This window comes from Populus alba, chromosome 5, assembly GCF_005239225.2.
Source record: "Populus alba chromosome 5, ASM523922v2, whole genome shotgun sequence".
NCBI lineage: Eukaryota > Viridiplantae > Streptophyta > Magnoliopsida > Malpighiales > Salicaceae > Populus > Populus alba.
The window spans coordinates 4005282-4026225 of NC_133288.1; the positions used below are offsets into that span (position 1 = coordinate 4005282).

The window sequence follows — 20944 nt, forward strand, 5'->3', positions numbered from 1 at the left end:
TATTCTTCGTAAGGAGCTCACTCTTGAGATAACATAAGACCAACAAACGTTGTTTATACTAAGAACACGTGAAGCTTTAATGCTAACATTTTCTTTTCTCCTCTTTATAAACCTTTTTTTTATTTAATTATCTAAGATACGGTGGGAAACAACTTTACAGGCATTAACATTAGAAGAAAATCATCAGGAAGCTCCTAAATGCTGCGTAAACATATAGCAATTTTATAAAGAAAAGGAATGCATGACCTGAAAAATAAAATACAACACTCTGCAGATGAATCTCTTATTCCGAACCACAAAACGCAGCTCATATAGCGGTAAAAAAAGAAGTAGGACTTGGAGGGATTGGGATTTCGACGGTCCCCTCCAACATCAGGAGGACCTTTTTCATTGAAGGGCGGAGGGATGGCTCATCAAGAGTGCACCAAAGTCCCACTTTAACCATCCTATCTAACTGTTTCTTTTCGACGACTTCTTCACCCACAAGTTTGTCCATATCACCGTCCTGAAAACATTGGTAAACCCATTGTTCGAGAACAGCTTCATCCTCTGGAAGACTCGAATCCACATTCTTTCGACAACATGTGATCTCCAACAACATAACTCCAAAGCTATAAACATCTGCTTTAACTGTCACCGGCATATTCCGGTGCCATTCTGGTGCTACATATCCCCTTGTCCCTCTCATTCCGGTGAAGGTTTTTGTTTGGTCTGACTTCAGAATTTTTGCCAATCCAAAGTCAGAAACTTTGGGGCACCTGCTTTCATCTATTAGTATATTCTGAGGTTTTATATCACAGTGGATGATCTGAGTGTCGCACTCTTCATGTAGATAAACAATACCCCTTGCAATGTTGCGAGCAATTTCCAATCTTTCAGGGAAGCAAGGTCGTTTTTCAAGTGAGAAGAGTATGTCAGCGAGGGAGCCATTGCTCATGTACTCGTATACCAGGAGCCTGTGATGTTCATCATGGCAATAGCCGAGCAGACGGGCTAGGTTTCTGTGATGTGTTTTCCCAATGACTTCCATCTCATTCTGAAATTCTCTTTCCCCTTCAGCTAGAACTTTCTCCAGTCTCTTGACAGCAACAACCTTCCGAGTACTTGATATGATCCCTTTATAAACTGTCCCAAATGATCCCCTGCCAATTTCTTCCTTGAAACCACCAGTAACATCTTCTAGCTCTGCATAAGTGAAAGCTCGAGGAGCAAATACCTCATTCAATGCAGTACCATCATTATTTGGCACCCTTTTATATGCATGATATCTGTAAACGATGATTCCGAAAATCGACACCATAGCAAGCCCAAAAGCAACAAATGAACCACTTATTATTAGGATTGTCCTGCCAGTGCCAAGGTTCTTCTTCTCCGTTATAGGCTCTTTATTGTCCATGGTGGATATGGGTCTACCCACCTTGACGACAGCCAAGTTCGAACTTTCTAAGTTTCTCCTCCCAAATCTCAAAGGAAGCCTTTGCTTTCTGCAGTACTGCCCATCAGTGAATAATGCTGCTTCACAGTTACAGTCTTCCAAACAGGCTTGCTTACAATTGTCTTTAGTTGTTGATGACAAAACGGAGTATGAAACATCTTCCCACTCAGTATTAGACAGCTCTTCCATGTTGTATGTGCTACTTCCATTCTTGTCTTTGCAACTTTCAGCTTTGAAATCCCTCTCACAGCCAGAAGTCCAATTTCCCTGGGCAACAAACTCAAATCCAGGAAGACAAGTACATTCAGCTTCCTGATCCTTCATAACACAATATCCATTAAGACCGCATGATCCTTTCGGGTCACACTTGTTGCTTGTGGATGACCACACAGCTGACCAGTTTCCATTCACTGTCAGATTTTGTGAATATAATCTGAAAATCCCATCAGCATCAAGTTTCATAATATTAATTGTTTCTTTCGTGTGATATCCTCCAGCTGTAATGTTTTCTATGTTGAAACCTGTGGAATTGAGCAGGTAGAGACGGCCATCCGGATCAAGATTTAGGGTCACATTACCCCCCGCCCAATAAGTACCAGATGCAAAATAAGCATATTGAGGTGCATCTGGAGTACTAACAGGATACTGGACAAGGTTTCCATCATTTTGCATCTTGAGTCGGTAAATACCAGTTGAGAGTTCAGTTTCTGAAACAGGAGAAACCAGCTCGGCCCCTGCTCTGAGCTGTTGAGTTGGCAAAAGGGTATCTGTTGGGTGGTCAAAACTCTGCCATATAATCTCGCGATCAGAATTATATAGCACAAAGTTGCCTGAATCAGACATAGAAGCTAAAGAAGCTTGCTGGGATGCAGAAACTATCGGAGTCTCATCCCCTTGTGCTGATCTCAAGATAACCCTGCCTTCACTGGTGAAGAGCAAGGTCGCATTACTGGGGACTGGGGCATCATCCCTTGTAGCAGCCCACACAACAGTCTTTTGTGAAATCCCGGATAGAAAAACCCCTATAGAATAGCCGTCGCGTTGTCGGAAAAATCCGAAAGCATAAAGACCGGAAGGTGACAACCATGAGGAGTTTGTGATAGGTGTTAGAGAAGATCCGAGGGTTATATTGGTCTGTCTTTGAGCTGAAGCTGCAAAAGATAAGGCGAGAAGAAGAAAAAAGATGATAGAAGCCATGGATAGGGATTTAGCTCTTGTGTGGTATGGGAGTGTCAATATAAGGATGTCTATTGTTCCAGCACTCCAGTCTCTTTCTTTGGGTTCCAGCAGTGATGCCCGGCACTCAGAACATGAAAGTCTAGCCATAAAATCCACCGCGTTTCCCTACCAATTAGTGGATATCCTTGCGCTTACTTGTATGCTTTCAAAGTCAATGCAGTCAAGTCACTGAAAAATCTCGGCAATTACCCTGCCATAATACTAGGGCAAGACAGAACAACTCGCTTGCTTGTACTAATGTCCCTCAAATGCTAAAGCCTAGCTAGCAACCTCAGTTTCTAACGAAAGAGCATCTCTACATATTGCGTAACTAACAATCCCTTGAATATTAAAACTGAAAAGTGGAACAAATTGGACCATTGATTTTATGATCAGTTCCACTGTACGACATTATTCAGAGTACAACTGAGGTGGTCACGGCAAGGACTGAGTCAAGGGACAACCTAGCATTTGCTGACCTGCTCTTCTCAGCAAAAGCTTCTTCTCTCACCAGCTTTATGCCATGGTTGCTGATTGGAGGGGCTTTATAATTTATTTATTACAAATGTGCTATGAAAAAGAAAAAAAATGCTATGATATTTGTCACGACTCGAATCCCGGATTCATGACCGGAACATAGATAAGGTTCCCTTCCAAGGTTTTATACCTATGCGAACCTAAACTTATATACAAACTTATCCTTCAAAACTCAATTAGAGTTCAACGCAACACTAATAACAAAATAAACTTCATAATATAATTTGATTGTCTTAATACAAGAGTTCATATAAATTCATATTTGTAGAGCACTAACTAGATATAAAAGAAAATGTACAAATTACAACCAAAATAGCAGGTTTTGAAGGTCCAACAAAAGTGACCTGCTAACAAACTATAAGCCTGAAAAGATAAATAATGAGAGGGTGAATTCAACAACTGAGAGAGTAGATAACATTTAATATATACACACACGATGTAATACAACAATGATGAATATATACACAATTATAGCTCTAGGTTCTTATAGGAACGTTTCTCAAATAGGCCATAACAAGAATATCATAAGGTAAAGCTCATTAAAAAATCATAATGCAATGAGCATAGGGCTCCGTATTGTGGGATGATCAGTCCACACAGGTTGGTGAATTCCTCGACCAACTAACATAGTGGAAGCTTCTGTGGAAATAGGACGCCGCCTATTTCCAGGAAAAATCATTTGAATCCTCGAACAAAAAATTACACTCGAATCCATGAGTTCAGAAATTAAAATTCTCTAAGAGAAAGTTCTTTATTGAATTCAAAAATGCCTTACAATGAAAAGAGGCAGCCTTTATATAGGCTGCAAATCCTAATACGACTAGGAATATAATTATTTAAGAAAGAAATAACTAGAATAAAGAAAGAAAATACTACAGCTAGAAAAGTAAATAAATCCTGATATTACAACATTAATTAGGACTACTAAATAAGGAGGCAATCTGGTGGAAGGATACTCCAATAGTAACTGCAGTTCCTGATTTCTCTGCAATTATATTATATCCTGCAATCTGCTCTTCCTCTCCTCCTGTAGATTGTTCTACATTAGTCTTCCCTGCATAAAAAGAACTCGACCCCGAGTGAGTTAAGTGAGAAGACGCTATATCAGGAGGATGATACTCATATAAATCTGCCACGTTGAAAGTAGGGGAAATGGCCATATCTGCAGGAAGGTTGACAACATATGTGTTGTCATTAATTTTCTAAAGGATTTGGAAAGGTCCATACTTCTTGTCTTTCAGCTTGTTGTATGCTCCTACAGGTAGTCATCCTTTGCGCAAATAAACCATCACAAGGTCCCCTTCTTGAAAGGTTTCGACCCTTTGCTTTTTATCTGCTGTAGTTTTGTACTTGGCGTTAGAAGCCTCTAAGTTTTGCCACACTTCTTCTTGAATGGACTTTATATGGTCTGCAATATTTTCTGCTGCAATGCCTAAACCCGACAGTTTTGGAAGAGGAACTAAGTCTAACGCATGGCGTGGTGGACAATAATAAACAATCTGAAATGGTGTCTTCCTAGTGGACCGGTTGAGCATATTGTTATAAGCAAACTCAGCTTGTGCCAAAGCAACATCCCACTATTTTGGTTCTATCCCAGAAAGATAGCAAATTAGATTCCCAAGAGTGCGGTTTACTACCTTTGTTTGGCCATCGAACTGAGGATGGCCGGTGATGCTAAAATTCAGGGATGTGTTAAACCGTCGCCATAACATTCGCCAAAAATGACTCAAGAATTTGGTGTCTCTGTCGGACGTGATGGACTTAGGAACCCCATGTAGACGCACCACCTCCTTGAAAAATAAATTTTCTATATACACTGCATCTGCAGTCTTCTTACAAGCAATAAAATGAGCCATTTTAGAATACCTGTCGACCACTACGAAAACTGAATCAAATCCGCGTTGGGTTCGCGGTAGGCTTAAGATAAAATCCATGGAAAGATCCTCCCAAAGTGCTGATGGGATAGGCAAGGGCATATACAAACCGGTATTTTAGGACAGTCCTTTAGCAGCCTGATATATGGGGCACCGTTTAACATAGTTGCCAATGTCTCTTTTTAACTGGGGCCAATAATACCTCTCCTCAGTAAGGGCTATTGTTTTGTCATGCTCTAAGTGTCCACCCAAGCCTCCACTATGTAAGTCATGAATTATTTGAGCTCGTAGTGAGCTCCTGGGTATGCATAATTGGTTACCATGAAATAAGTAGCCTTCCTGGATATGCAGGTTCTCCACAGGAAGCCCCGTTTGACACTTTCTCCAACTATCTTGAAAATCTTCATCGCCAGCGTATAACTCTTTTAGGCAATCAAACCTAATGACTTCAGTTTGTAGAGTGACCAGCAGCAATGTCCTCCGGCTGAGAGCATCAGCTGCTCGGTTTAGTCATCTAGCCTTATATTGTAGTGTGAATGTGAAGCGTTGAATAAATGAAATCCAGCGGGCATGCATTCTGTTGACACTATTCTGGATGTTGATAAATATTAGTGCCTGATGGTCGCTGAATAAAATGAAGTCTCGGGGTACTAGCTAGTGTTCCCAGACTTTCAAGGCGCAAAAGACGGCATACAACTCTAGCTCATAGGTAGACCACTTCTGGCGAGCTTCACCGAGTTTTTCACTGTAGAACGTGACCGGTTTGCCTTCTTGAGACAACACAACACCAATACCCACGATAGAGGCATCACACTTGAAATAATTTGACAAAATATGGTAGTGCCAGAACTGGGGCCGATGATAGTTTTTCTTTGATCAATTTAAAGCTCTGCTCTACTGCTTCTCCTCAATGGAATTTCCCTTTCTTCATGCATTCAGTAATGGGTGTGACTATTCGACTAAAATCTCTAACAAGTCGTCTGTAAAATGTTGCTAGTCCATGAAAACTATGGACCTCGCTTACTATTCGGGGAGTCGGCCAATCTCGAATGGCGCAAATCTTTTCTTCATCTACCTTAATTCCATCGGCACTTATTACGAACCCCAAGAATAGCAAGCTATTGGTCATAAAGCTACACTTTTTCAAATTAACGTACAACTTATTTTGCTGCAGAATTTTAAGTACTTCCTTCAAGTACGCAACATGGTCAGATTGGGTTTGGCTGTAGATTAATATATCATCGAAGTATACCACCAAAATTTTTCAAGTGATAGGTTTCAATACCTGGTTTATAAACCACATGAAAGTACTGGGTGCAATGGTTAGTCCGAACAACATTACTAACCATTGATATGAGCCCTCTGTGATGTTTTGTATTAAAAAGATTGGAAAATACAATAAAGCCCTTGGTGGCATAAAGAGTAAGTATAAATGATTGAAGGGTAGTGTGGTAATTGACCAATAGTTGATAAATATATATAAGAAAGAAAAAAAAAAAGAAAAAAAAGAAGAAGGATCTGAATTTGGAGAGAGAATCGGCAGGAGAGAAGAGAGGAAGAAGAAGAAGAAGAGAAAAGAGGGGAAAATAAGGGAAAAAGGAAAAGGTTGAAGAAAACAAGTAAAAGGGTAAGAATTATGCTTGAATATGTATAATATGTTTTCTTTAGCTTTAAATTTCGGTTTTTGATTAATTTTAGAGTTTTGAATTTTGAGTTTATTGATGAATTAGTTTGAATTAAGAGGTTGATTGATGTGGGTATTTGATTATTTAGTTGAATTGGAGAGATTGTAGAGAAATATGATGATTTTGAGTTATGGTTGAATTGAATGATGAAGTTGAGGTATAAATCTGGAACTAACAGCAGGTGATCTGTTGAAATTCTGGGTTTGAGGTTGAAGATGATGAAAATTCAGTTTGGTCCCTCAATTTACGGAAATTGCAGTTTAGTCCCCGAACTTTGGAAATTTTACAGATTGGTCCCTGGGGCATAAATTGAGGTTCTGAACAGAACTGAGGATGATTTAAGGACAAAATTCCAGTATAATTAATATTTTCAGTTTGGTCCTCCAATTTGACAAAAAGTATAATTTGACCCTAAAAATTTGGTAAAGTTCCAGAATGGTCCTTGGAGCATAATGATATATCCTGGACAGAATTGAGGATTAATTATGGATAAATTTCAGTATGGTTATATATTTACAACCCGGTCCTCAAATTTTGGTAAAATTACGTTTTGGTCCCTGTTTTGGAAAATTGTCGTTTTAGTCCCTAAAATTGGGAGATTAAGCCCGGTTTTATTTTATGCATTGGGATCTTTTGTTTGATTTGTTTTTGAGTATATTTCATATATTTATTGTAGGTTCTCCTAATGATCCTTAATAGGATTTTCGGGTCTTTCGTCCGACATTCCTTTTAGTTCTATATTTTCCGGGTGAGTGGAATAATCTTTAATATGCATATAATATAAATAAATATGTATGTTGATTATACAATGAGTACAACTAGTAAATTTCTTGAATATTTATATATGTTGCTTTATTTTCCGAGTACTCATTTATTCTTGAATTTGCACTCGCAATCTGATAAAGTAAATTCTATTTGATATGATATACGTTTCTTTGATGATTCTGTGAATATCTATTATGCCTTGATATGGGACTTGTCAGTAACTCCATGCTAACGGAGAATAGTTAGCCTGTGTGCACATAGTATTCTGTATACCTAGCTGGTGAGAGAGGCATCAGCCTGTGGCGATTGATCATCCCACAGTGGTCACCGACGGGTGTCATCTGGTCACCGACGGGTGTCATCTGGTCACCTTCGGGTGTCATCTAGTCACCTTCGGGTGTCATCTGTTCTCTGACATGTAATCCACTACGTTATGATAATATGCTACGTTATAATAATATGTTTAGTAAGTATATGTATATGTATATGTATATCAAGATAAATCATCTTGCAAATAATATCTGAAATATATGAAATGTATATTAAATGTTATTCCCCTCACTGAGTTGGTTGAACTCACCTCTCATTTTTAATATTATTTCAGGTTCTTAGTTTCTGGGACTTTGTTGAGTGTTTCCGCTTCTTCAGTTCTGGTCGGTATGCCTTGCTTGTTCGCGAGGCTTTCCTTTCAGTTTTGATTTGATGTCTTAGACGCTCCACTGTTACCTTGTTTTAATTAAGTTTGGATTTTGACAATGTAAATAGTATTATGAATTATTATTTTTGTTTTAATAACTATATTTCGGTTTCATCAGTATTTGAATAATATAATATTTCTGAATATTATGAGCCGCTGCGTATTTTTGAACAAATTATTCTTTTGATATGTCCGTTCTGAGGCTTAGCGTAGGTGAGGTGTCCTTTCGACACCGCTCCTACGTTGCCGGTCACGGATCCGGGATTCGGGTCGTGACACCCTCATTTGTTTTAAAATTAGTCTTCCACTCACCTCCTAGTCTGATCGAAATTTGATGGTACCTGCTTCGTAAATCAAGTTTTGAAAAGACTTTGGATCTGGATAACATGTCCAACATATCTTCTAATCGAGGGATAGGGAACTTATATTTAACAATGATCTTGTTGATTGGCCGGCTATCGATGCACATGTACTAACTACCATCTTTCTTTGGCACTAACAAGGCTGGTACTGCACAAGGGCTCATGCTCTCCTGTACTAGTCCTTTTTCAATCAGTTCTTCTACCTGTGCTTGCAGAACCTGACTTTCTTTGGGATTCATCCGGTAATGGGGGCGATTAGGCAAACTAGCTCCTAACATGAAATCGATCTGATGTTGTATGTCCCGTACAGGAGGTAACCCATTAGGTAGGTCTGATGGTATAACTTTATGAAATTCCTCCAGTAATGGCAACACTGTAGGTGGAATGTCAATATGATCCCTGCCAACTTCTCCTCTTACTACTGCGGCAAAAATCTCTTTGGCTTCCTTAGTCTCTTCCATGAATTTCCCCTGTCCACTAGCAATACTGGTTTTCCTTGTGGCTTCGGTTTAATGCTAGCAAACTCTTATTTTATAGGACCTAGAATGACCTTTAACCCCCTTCATGAAGACAAAAACTTTGTCATGGCCTCTATAAGTGGCGTCTACAACATACTACTAGGGGGCGTCCCAAAATTACATGGCAGGCATCCATTTCCACCATGTCATATGTAACCTCATCTATATAATTCTTTCTAATTGAGAATTTAATGTGGCAGACTTCAGTTACCTTTACTTTAGTGCCACGTTTAATCTAGCCAATGTTTAAATGGTGCATGATGCTTCTCAATTTGCAATCCCAACTTAGTAACCATTGCTTTTGATACTATATTTTTGCTACTGCTAGTGTCAATGATAATATCACAGACCCTCTTGTTCACAGTGCACCTGGTTCTGAATATATTATGTCGCTAAGAGGGTTCTTCTCGTTTTGGTGCCAACAGTAGCCGCTGAACTACAAGAGACCGCGACAATAGTTCTCCCTCATCGCCTCCTATTACTTCTTCTTCTTCTTCTTCTTCTTCATATGTATAGGCTGCTTCATTATAATATTTCGCTGTGTCAAAGAGGCACTCTTCTTCTGGCTCTATTAAGTTCACGGTACTCCTTCTTAGACACTGGTTGGAACGGTGTCGTGGCTATCCACATCTATAACATTATTCGATCCTGGACGAGCATAAGGATTTCTGGGCGTCACCTCGGATGGAATGGTATTGGTAGGCTTTGTTGGTGCTCCATTGCTGCTTGTTCCCTGTATAGTGTTAGAGAATGAGGGTTGGGTTGTTGAGGTCGTCAGGGTCATCGGGGTCTTTCCTTTGTTGACTGTTGCTCTATTATTATCAAATGGATTCCTGGTCCCAACCATTTCCTTTGATCTATCTAATTGGGTCTCTGCCTTAATAGCCATTGCAACGGCTTCTGTTAGAGTGTAAACTGTTTACATCGCCACACGATCCTGTATAGCCCAATGCAGACCTCCAACAAACCTGACAACTTGTTGTGCCTCTGTTTCCAGCAGATTATTTCGTGATGATAGCATGTGGAATTCTTCCAGGAAAGCTTCAACGGTTCTGGCTCCTTGTCTACATTCCTAATACTGTTTAAACAAAATTTGCTTGTAATCTGATGGTAGATAACGGGAACGTAATAGTCATTTTATTTTAGTCCATGTTTGAACCATCCCCTTCCCTTTTCATAGCTAGGTACTTTGTAGTTACTCCCACCAGGCAGAAGCTCCCCTCAATAGTCTATATGCGACTAACTTCACCTTCTTATCTTCAGGAATGTTCATATAATCAAAGAACCTCTCGACTAATACCAACCAATCAAGGAACCCTTCAATCTGAGGTTGTCCATTAAAATTAGGCAGGTCCATCTTCATTCGAAACATTTGTCAGTCTAGTTCCCTTTGGTATCCTCTCCAGTTTCCCCAGAGTATAGCTTCAGCTTCTTCTTCATCCTCACTTAGGCTGTCCTCATAGACTGGTTGCCTTTGTAGGATTCTTGGAGGGCGTTCACAACTTTCAGCCCTTTCTCTGTGATGTTGATGACCTGGGGGATTGTTGATCCCTTGATTATTTCCTGCTGTCAACCTAGCAAGGGCTGCTTGGATATCACGTAAGGTTTGTTGTGTCTCATGCTGGAAAATTTTGAATTCAACCCCTATAACCAAATTGTCCTCATGGTCACCACCGCCAAGGGTTTCGCTTTCGTTGTGTGGGTTTGCCATCTAACAGGATTAGGCCTGCTCTGATACCAACTGACGTAGCGGAAGCTTCTGTGGAAATAGGACACCATCTATTTGCGGGAAAAATCATTCGAATCCTTAAACCAAAAATTACACTCAAATCCACGAGTTCAGAAATTAAAATTCTCTAAGAGAAAGTACTTTATTGAATTCAAAAGTGCCTTACAATTAAAAGAGGTAGCCTTTATATAGGATGCAAATCCTAATTCGACTAGGAATATAATTGTTTAGGAAAGAAATAACTAGAATAAAGAAAGAAAATACTACAGCTGGAAAAGTAAATAAATCCTGATATTACGACATTAATTAGGACTCCTAAATAAAGAGGCAATCTGGTGGAAGGATACTCCAATGGTAACTGCAGTTCCTGATTTCTCTGCAATGATATTATATCCTGCAATCTGCTCTTCCTCTCCTCCTGTAGATTGTTCTACATCACCAACTAGGGTTCAGATACGATGTTCAGAAAGACTTACAATACCCTATTAGCATGGGTATTTTGACTGGCATACCATAGGTTTATAATCATAATCAAATAGACATATTCATATCTCAAGGCTCAACTTATGACATCAATTAAATGAGGAGCTATCAATTCAGAAGTCAATTCAAAATATATGTTGGTTCATATTAAGAATTTAGATTCAACTATTGATCATGCTTTATCATAACAAGAATAATAATCAACATATATATTATCAAGAAACATGATCCAATTTATATTAACAACTCAAATATTTATAATATTACTCTTGCATATGGAAAATTATCCACTCACCTAACTCAAAAGCAAACATAACTCAAAAGCAGATACCGAAAGAAATCCTACTAATGTTCGGTCAAAAATCATGATTATCTGAATACAAATGAGATATATTAAAAAATGACTCAAAAGAACATATAACCTATTTAATACACTTATCTAAGGGTATATTTCATAACCCTATATGTTTTTAGACTAAACTAGTTATGTTTCCTAAAAACTTAAAAATTAACGGTTTTCCCAAAATCTAATCCATAATAAAATAAATAATAAGACTTGATAATAATTCACTAAATAAACCTTATTTATTCATCAAACCAATCTGAAAAGCTAATATTACAGCTAGGGACCAATCTGGAATTTATCATTTTTTCTAGGCTCCAATCCCATTTCTTGGTCTACACGCAAACAAAGAGCTGTATCGTGTTCTTCTACAGAAGCGGAATTTCGTGCATTAGCTGATGCCACCTCTGAAACAATTTGGCTTCACTCCTTAATCAATGAACTTGGCTTACATCCTAAAAATCCTCACTAGGTTTTTCGTGATAACATTGGTGCAACTCATTTCAGCCTAAATCCAGTGCAACACACTCGTATGAAACACATCGAAATTGACCTTCTCTTTGTTTGTGATCTTGTCTAGAAAGGTTGTATTACTGTCAGTTTTTGTTACCCAATTTTTGACCCATCTTTTTGATAAAATTTTCTGAAAATCCAAAAATAGCGAAAAACAACAAAAATCCAAAAAAATATTTTTTTAATATATTTGCATCGTTTTTAGCATTTTCAACGTCGTCTAAAAAAGAATTTAAATTTTCAAAGGTTTTTGGAACGCGTTCGACTTTTCACGCATCATTTTTAAAATCATTGATTTTTCTCATTGAGTCGACGTTGATATTGCTAGTTTTCAAAAAATACAAAAAAATTAAGAAAAATCAAAATTTTACATAAAAAGACAGTTGAGGGACCAATTTTGAGCCCCTGACAACATTTTATTTGTAAATATAGGTTCAAAACTCAAAAGAGAGGAGGAGGAATTTTGAACATTTGAGGGGAGAAAAATTGAAAAAAGGGGAGGGGAGCTGGTTTGAAAAAAAAGAAAAATAAGAAGAAACCCTAAATCTATCTCTTCTCCAAGCAGCCGCCGCAGCCCCTAGCCCCTCTGATTTTTTTTCTTCCTCTCCCCAGCGGCTCACCACAAGAGACAGCCACCCCCCACCTACCCAGCAGCTCACGCCTCCCCCCTTATTTTCTTCTCCTACAGCCGCCGAAAACAGCCCCTCCCAATCTCACTTTCTTCTCCCTCACCCGGAGCCATCAACAGCTGCTCACTCCCCCCTCACCCACGGGCAAGCTCTCTTCCTCAAGCAGAACACAGCGGCAGCCCCCGCTGTCTTCTTCCTGGTCTTCGCCGTCAGCAGCAACATCGCCCACAGACTCGGAGAGATCCGTCTTCTCCCTCCAACAACGACCACAGATCTGCCCTCCAGCGACAGCCCCCATACGGCGACGCCCATAGAAACCAGCCGCTGCTCACCTTCCTCCAGCCACTCACAGAGACGCCTTGACCTCAGATCCGTCCGCCACCTGTAGAAAGGAAGACAAAAAACCAAAAAGAGAAGACAAGAGAGAGTAGATCTGAAAAAAAAAAAAAAAGGAAAAACAATCAGAAGCTTTGCATGTGTGTTTTTCCCTTTGCAGGTAACGGTGGTTCTCACAGCCAGCAGAGAAGGGAAGGGAAGAAAAAAGCAGGACAAATCTGTCCATTTCCGGGCATTGTCAGCGGCGACGCGTGGAGCAACGTGCCGCTACTGTTCAGTCAAACCAGAATGCATCCCAGAGTTGTCTTCCTGAATTTTTTGGATTATTTTGTAATTTTCAAATTGTTTAATGTAATATTTGTGTAATTTTGAGTTTTTTTTTAATTTCTACTTGGTGTAAATGTGGACGTAAAAGAAAAAAAAGAAAAGAAAAGAGAAGAAAAAACAAATAATAATAGAAAAAGAGTTGTGTGTGTGTTTGTATTTTTTTATGTATGTTATTGAATCAAAAGAAAAAAAAATGAGTTTAATATTTTAATTTATATGCACAAATATCTAAAGGACAGATAAAAATCATGTTGTATTTTCCATGAAAATGTAGAACATGTATCTACATATATTCTGGGAACTAATAACTGATTTATCAAAGCCTTAGAATTGAGCTAAAATTTTATTTTTAAAATCACATCAAGTCCATGAAGCTTGAAAGTGAATGTGTGGTGTGTATTTTGTTTATGAATGTTTTTTTTTTTTTTTTTATGATAAAATTGCAAGAATAAAGAAGAATTTAATATTTTGATTTGCTCATGGATAAAGAATTATGAACTTACATGTAAGTTGTATTTTCTAAAATTCGATGAATGAATCGAATTTTAAAACTTCTTTAACACATCAAGTCCACGAAGCAGCTTACCTCAGGTAGGGTGCGTTAGGGGTGCTAATACCTTCCCTAACCACAACCAGTCCCTTACTCGTGAATCTCTGATGAGACCAGTACACTCGGGTTTCCTAGTAGCCTTCAATGAAATACTAGGTGGCGACTCCAACGAACCAAATCAAGCAAACGCAGAAACAAAAAAATCGCCAAGCCTGATGCCGCGTAGATTTTCTGACGTGCGACATAATCCGCGCGGCATCAGCCATGTTCACACTTTAGATCAGCTTGCAGACTTGCTTACGAAGCCTCTTCCACGCCACCGTTTTCAAGTCTTAAGATCCAAGATTGGAGTTACTGATGGTACCTTCATCTTGCGGGGGCATATAAGGAAAGTCATCACTCTCCCACAAATCACTCATCCAACAACATCAGTTTCTCCACAAAATCCTCATCCACCGAAATCAAATCCTTACGTTTAATTTGAATGTTTGAATCATGGATAGCTTGCAGTTAGTTACAGGATAGCAAAACTTCAGGCTTAATAAACTCTTCAATCTTGTATTTATACATGCACAATGTAAATGAAAAAGTGTGTGAAGTTATCTCATTAATCTGCTTCTTATCTTCTCTATAAAGGCTTCCTTTTAACATAATTCTGCTTGATATGCTACATGTAATTACAAACTAATTAGCTCAATCTGGTCTTCTCACTTCTGGCAATTAGTCAGTTTGACGGCGACTTGCAACAATGTACTGTCACCAACCGTAGTATTGGACTTCGATTCACCGATAATGCCCTGCAACTGAGCTTGAGCGTTGGAATTGGACATTGGCATTTTAGGCAAGGAATTGCCTTGTAGAATAGAAGAAGAAGAAGAAGGGGAAAAAACAAGCAACGATCCTAGTCTCATTAATTCTATTCTTCGTAAAGAGCTCACTCTTGAGATAACATAAGACCAACAAACGTTGTTTATACTAAGAACACGTGAAGCTTTCATGCTAACGTTTTCTTTTCCCCTCTTTATATACCTTTTTTTTTAAAAAGAAAATATCTAAGATACGATTGGAAACAACTTTACAGGCATTAACACAAGAAGAAAAATCAACAGGAAGCTCCTAAATGCTGCGGAAACATATAGCAATTTTATAAAGAAAAGGAATAAATGACCTGAAAAATCTCTTATTCTGAACCACAAATCGCAGCTCATATAGCAGTAAAAAAAGAAGTAGGACTTGGAGGGATTGGGATTTCGACTGTCCCCTCCAACATGAGGAGGACCTTTTTCATTGAAGGGCGGAGGGATGGCTCATCAAGAGTGCACCAAAGTCCCACTTTAACCATCCTATCTAACTGTTTCTTTTCGACGATTTCATCACCCACAAGTTTGTCCATATCACCGTCCAGAAAACATTGGTAAACCCACTGTTCGAGAACAGCTTCATCCTCTGGAAGACTCGAATCCACATTCTTTCGACAACACGTGATCTCCAACAACATAACTCCAAAGCTAAAACATCTGCTTTAACTGTCACCGGCATATTCCGGTGCCATTCTGGTGCTACATATCCCCTTGTCCCTCTAATTCCGGTGAAGGTTTTAGTTTGGTCTGACTTCAGCAACTTTGCCAATCCAAAGTCAGAAACTTTGGGGCACCAGCTTTCATCTATTAGTATATTCTGAGGTTTTATATCACAGTGGATGATCTGAGTGTCGCACTCTTCATGTAGATAAACAATACCCCTTGCAATGTTGCGAGCAATTTCCAACCTTTCAGGGAAGCAAGGTCGTTTTTCAAGTGAGAAGAGTATGTCAGCGAGGGAGCCGCCATTGCTCATGTACTCGTATACCAGGAGCCTGTGATGTTCATCATGGCAATAGCCGAGAAGACGGACTAGGTTTCTGTGATGTGTTTTCCCAATGACTTTCATCTCATTCTGAAATTCTCTTTCCCCTTCAGCTAGAGCTTTCTCCAGTCTCTTGACAGCAACAACCTTCCGAGTACTTGATAGTATCCCTTTATAAACTGTCCCAAATGATCCCCTGCCAATTTCTTCCTTGAAACCACCAGTAATATTTTCTAGCTTTGCATAAGTGAAAGCTCGAGTAGCAAATACCTCATTCAATGCAGTACCATCATTATTTGGCACCCTTTTATATGCCAATACATGATATCTGTAAACGATGATTCCGAAAATCGACACCATAGCAAGCCCAAAAGCAACAAATGAACCACTTATGATGCGAACCTCGTGATTACGTGGTCACGCAACCCACACGCAAAGACACCAATTCCCGGAAAACCAAGTAAATCAGGTTTGATAGGAGTGTGACACAAAGATAACTTGTACCTAGGCACCAGCACTATTGGAAATGAAAAACCCCCACCCAACGAATATAGATTCGCAAATGAGAAGTATAAGGATAACGCCACGAAGCCAGTTGTTCTTCGATAAGTCGTTTTCAGTTGTTTAGAGAACCAAGGAAGGGAGATTATCCCACCAACACACAAGTGCTGCAAAGAAGTTTATTGATCTAAAAATTGCGTAACCTTACATGTTTGGTTATGCCTCTATTTATACTGACTCTAGACTTAAAGAAACCCTAATAGACCCCCCTTAGGTGGACTTATATGAGCCCACTTACAATTGACCCAAATAAGTAATAATAACCCAAAAACTAAGAAGAAAATAATAAAAATAATAAAAATCCGAAAATTACCATCCTAAATATGCTAGAATCAAATTTGTGTTGCTGCCCCCTTTCCTTTGATGTCCTTGATTAGCTTGGATAAATTTCCTCCTTTGTTGCTGATTTAATTACTTTCCTTCCTATGTTAGGAAAAGCATTAAATAGTCCTCCCCTCTTTAGGAATAAGATATGACCAACTTCCTTACTTAATTAGGAAAATAAATTGCTGGCTTTTTATCCTTGTAGCATTAGGAAATAAAACAAGCCTAACAAGGCTGGTATTGGGCCGGACATATCAACCCCTTGTTCCACATGAATTGGGCTCTTCTTGGACATGAACTAGATGAATTAAAGGATGTCCTTCATGCTCCTTAAATGTCCCAAGCCTTTCTAGGTCCATCTTGCTCCATAAGTTCTGAACAAGCCCATTCAATGCTTCTTTAAGCTTCTTTGCCCTAGCTCTTGTGATTGACCCAATTGGCACCTCCAATGGATCGTTGGCATGATTACGCTTGGTGTTGGGCTGATCCGCATCAACTTATTATTAGGATTGTCCTGCCAGTGCCAAGGTTCTTCTTCTCGGTTATAGGCTCTTTTCTGTCCATGGTGGACATGGGTCTGCCCACCTTGATGACAGCCAAGTTCGTACTTCCTAAGTTTCTCCTCCCAAATCTCAAAGGAAGCCTTTGCTTTCTGCAGTACTGCCCATCAGTGAATAATGCTGCTTCACAGTTACAGTCTTCCAAACAGGCTTGCTTACAATTGTCTTTAGTTGTTGATGACAAAACGGAGTATGGAACATCTTCCCACTCAGTATTAGAGAGCTCTTCCATGGTGTATGTGCTACTTCCATTCTTTTCGTTGCAACTTTCAGCATTGAAATCCCTCTCACAGCCAGAAGTCCAATTTCCCTGGGTACATTCAGCTTCCTTATCCTTCAGAACACAATATCCATTAAGACCACATGATCCTTTCGGGTCGCACTTGTTGCTTGTGGATCATGACCACACATCTGACCAGTTTCCATTCCGTGTCAGATTTCGTGAATATAATCTGAAAATCCTATCAGCATCAAGTTTCATCATATTAATTGTTTCTTTCGTGGGATATCCTCCGGCTGTAATGTTTTTTATGTTGAAACCTGTGGAATTGAGCAGGTAGAGACGGCCATCCGGATCAAGATTTAGGGTCACATTATCTCCCTTCCCATCAGTAAAAGATGAAAAATAAGAATATGGAGCTGTATCTGGAGTATTAACAGGATACTGCACAAGGTTGCCATCATTTTGCATCTTGAGTCGGTAAATACCAGTTGAGAGGTCAGTTTCTGAAACAGGAGAAAACAGCTCTGCACCCGCTTTGAGCTGTTGAGTTGGCAAAAGGGTATCTGTTGGGTGGTCAAAACTCTGCCATATAATCTGGCGATCAGAATTATATAGCACAAAGTTGCCTGAATCAGACATAGAAGCTAAAGAAGCTGGCTGGGAAGCAGAAACTATCGGAGTCTCATCCCCTTGTGCTGATCTCAAGACAACCCTGCCATCAATGGTGAAGAGCAAGGTCGCATTACTGGGGACTGGGGCGTCATCCCTTCTAGCAGCCCACACAACAGTCTTTAGTGAAATCCCGGATAGAAAAACCCCTATAGAATAGCCGTCGCGTTGTCGGAAAAATCCGAAAGCATAAAGACCGGAAGGTGACAACCATGAGGAGTTTGTGATAGGTGTTAGAGAAGATCCGAGGGTTATATTGGTCTGTCTTTGAGCTGAAGCTGTAAAAGATAAGGCGAGAAGAAGAAAAAAGATGATAGAAGCCATGGATAGGGATTTAGCTCTTGTGTGGTATGTGAGTGTCAAAATAAGGATGTCTATTGTTCCAGCACTCCATTATCTTTCTGTGGTTTCCAGCAGTCAAGCCAGGCACTCAAAACATAAAAGTCTAGCCATAGAATCCACCGCGTTTCCCTACCAATTGGTGGAAATTGTTGCTCTTAGTTTTATGCTTTCAAAGTCACCGAAAAAACTTGGCAGTTACTTGGTGCTGGTCCACTTTTTCCATCTTGGTATCCCCCATTTGAAAAGTCATTTGCTAATTTCCCCGGGACTATTCTTGGTTCTAATTTTCTGCAGCAGATTCTTTTTTATTTGTCAAGTACCATTCAATACGCTTAGAAGACACAATCTTTAGCTTCCTGCAGACAGCTTCAACTAGTTAAGAAATATCGATTTGGTGCCAATGCTAATACCCTGGCATTATAGTAGGGCAAGACAGAACAACTTGCTAGCTTATAGTCATGTCCCTCAAATGCTAAAGCCTAGCTAGCAACCTCAGTTTCTAACGAGAGAGCATCTCTACATGTTGCGTAACTAACAATCCCTTGAATTTTAAAACTGAAAAGTGGAACTCATTGGACCGTTGATTTTATGACCAGTTCCACCGTACGATTTAATTCAGAGTACAATTGAGGTGGTCACGGCAAGGACCGAGTCAAGGGACAACCTAGCATTTGCTGACCTGCTCTTCTCAGCTAAAGCTTCTTCATTTTTTTTTAAAGATGCGTATATTATTTAAACTTCAAAGTCTGACGGGAATAGAACAGAAGCTACACAATATTTTACTATGACAAAAAGCCATATATAGGATAAAACGCAGCATAAGATAAACAAAAGCAAAGAAAACCACAAAGAATCCATCTGAATGAGCTGAAGCTAAACATTCCTCTACAAAACAAAACAGAAATTACTCAAAGACATAATGGGAGAAGAAACAATAGCAAGGCCATAGAAAAATGGTGAATTCAAAGCCAGGCAACAAATTCACTTGATCTCTGCACTCCTTGTTTAGCCAAGCCATCTGTCATGCAATTACTTTCACGAAAGATATGTGAGAAGGTGATTGAACCAAAATATGCTTTCAGTCTATTAACAAAGGAGAACAAATTATGATGCTTCCAGGGACGACTGAGAGGATTATTCATCCACAGAATAACATTGACCGAGTCAGATTCGATGATGAGGTGTTGATGGTGTAAGAGGCAATTAGATGCTGATAGTTCAATGGCTTTGACAATAGCCCTTAACTTAGCAATATTAGAGTCTAAAATACCAACTGGAACAGAGAACATACCGAGCAGATGGCCATGATGATTTCGCAGCACACCACCTATTCTAGAGGGGCCTGGCTTACCAAGAGAAGAGCCGTCCACATTCCATTTGAGGCTATTAATCATAGGAGGAGACCATATATTATTAATCCTGAAAGAGTGAGCATTGGACCACCGAAGCAAGCCATCTGCCGATCTGATTAGATCTGTAGGGGAGTATGGAAAATCTGAATGGATAGCTTTTAGCCATAGACATAGACGGGTGATAATAAGAAAGAATATTGAGTCATAGTCTGGTGTCTTCTGTTGGAAAATCAGATCATTTCGAAGGAGCCAAAGAGACCATGCCATTGAGAAGAACAACACCAACCATGCCTTCCTCTGAAAATTACCATGCACCATGGAAGACCATTGAGACCACATATCTGAGAAGCTCTTTGGGCAACACCAAACTAAACCCCACCACTTAATGATTTTGGACCAAATGAGCCAATGTTTATGGTAGTGCAACAGAATATGGTCCACCGATTTTGCTTCAACAAGGCAGATAGGGCAATTTGATTCCGAGCTACCCAAGATACCTCTTCGAACCAACATACATCGGGTGTTGAGTCTGTTAATGATAGCCATCCAGCAAAAGATCTCTACCTTAGGAGGGACAATACCTTTCCAAATTCCAGCAAATGAGAAGGCATTGTTTGTGGAAGGCTTTGGACTCAACAATCCGCAGAGAGATTTCATTGAAAATCTTCTTGAATTATTGTCCTTCCAAATTAGTCTATCCTCTCCATCTTTGTCCATGAGTACTAACGAAAGGATTGCATAGAGTTGATCAAGCAAACCGATGTTGCGCCCCCGTAGTGGACGTATCCATGAAAAAAACCAAATCCATTCATACCCTTCCCACATTCCCATCTTAGCAATGGTGCAGCTTTGTCATTGGAAAAGAGTAGGGAAGTGATATGCTAAACAGTGGTTATTAAGCCAGCAATCAAGCCAAAACATAGTTTTCTTGCCATTTCCGATAAGAACCAAAGATTGCTCATTCACAATATCCTGCAACTTATTATTTCTCACACAATGATTGACAATCCAGGACCATGTAGTTGCAGTTCCTGGAATAGGAGCTTGCAGCAAGAGATTAGAGCAAT

The 20944-nt window shown here is 39.4% G+C and overlaps 1 protein-coding gene, 1 long non-coding RNA gene and 1 pseudogene across 2 annotated transcripts; 1 reads left to right on the top strand and 2 right to left on the bottom strand.

The window, feature by feature from the left end:
- Positions 1-192: 192 nt before the first annotated feature.
- Positions 193-2711, bottom strand: LOC118055674 (G-type lectin S-receptor-like serine/threonine-protein kinase LECRK3). Its single transcript, XM_035067618.2, has one exon. The coding sequence runs from the start codon at positions 2630-2632 to the stop codon at positions 308-310; it is 2325 nt and encodes a 774-aa protein (XP_034923509.2). The 5' UTR covers positions 2633-2711; the 3' UTR covers positions 193-307.
- Positions 2712-6524: 3813 nt separating this feature from the next.
- Positions 6525-8355, top strand: LOC140955587 (uncharacterized). Its single transcript, XR_012169860.1, has 3 exons — positions 6525-6691; positions 7426-7497; positions 8119-8355. It is a non-coding gene; the product is annotated as an uncharacterized lncRNA (long non-coding RNA).
- Positions 8356-10466: 2111 nt separating this feature from the next.
- LOC118055675 (G-type lectin S-receptor-like serine/threonine-protein kinase LECRK3) lies at positions 10467-20708 on the bottom strand (annotated as a pseudogene).
- Positions 20709-20944: the final 236 nt, after the last annotated feature.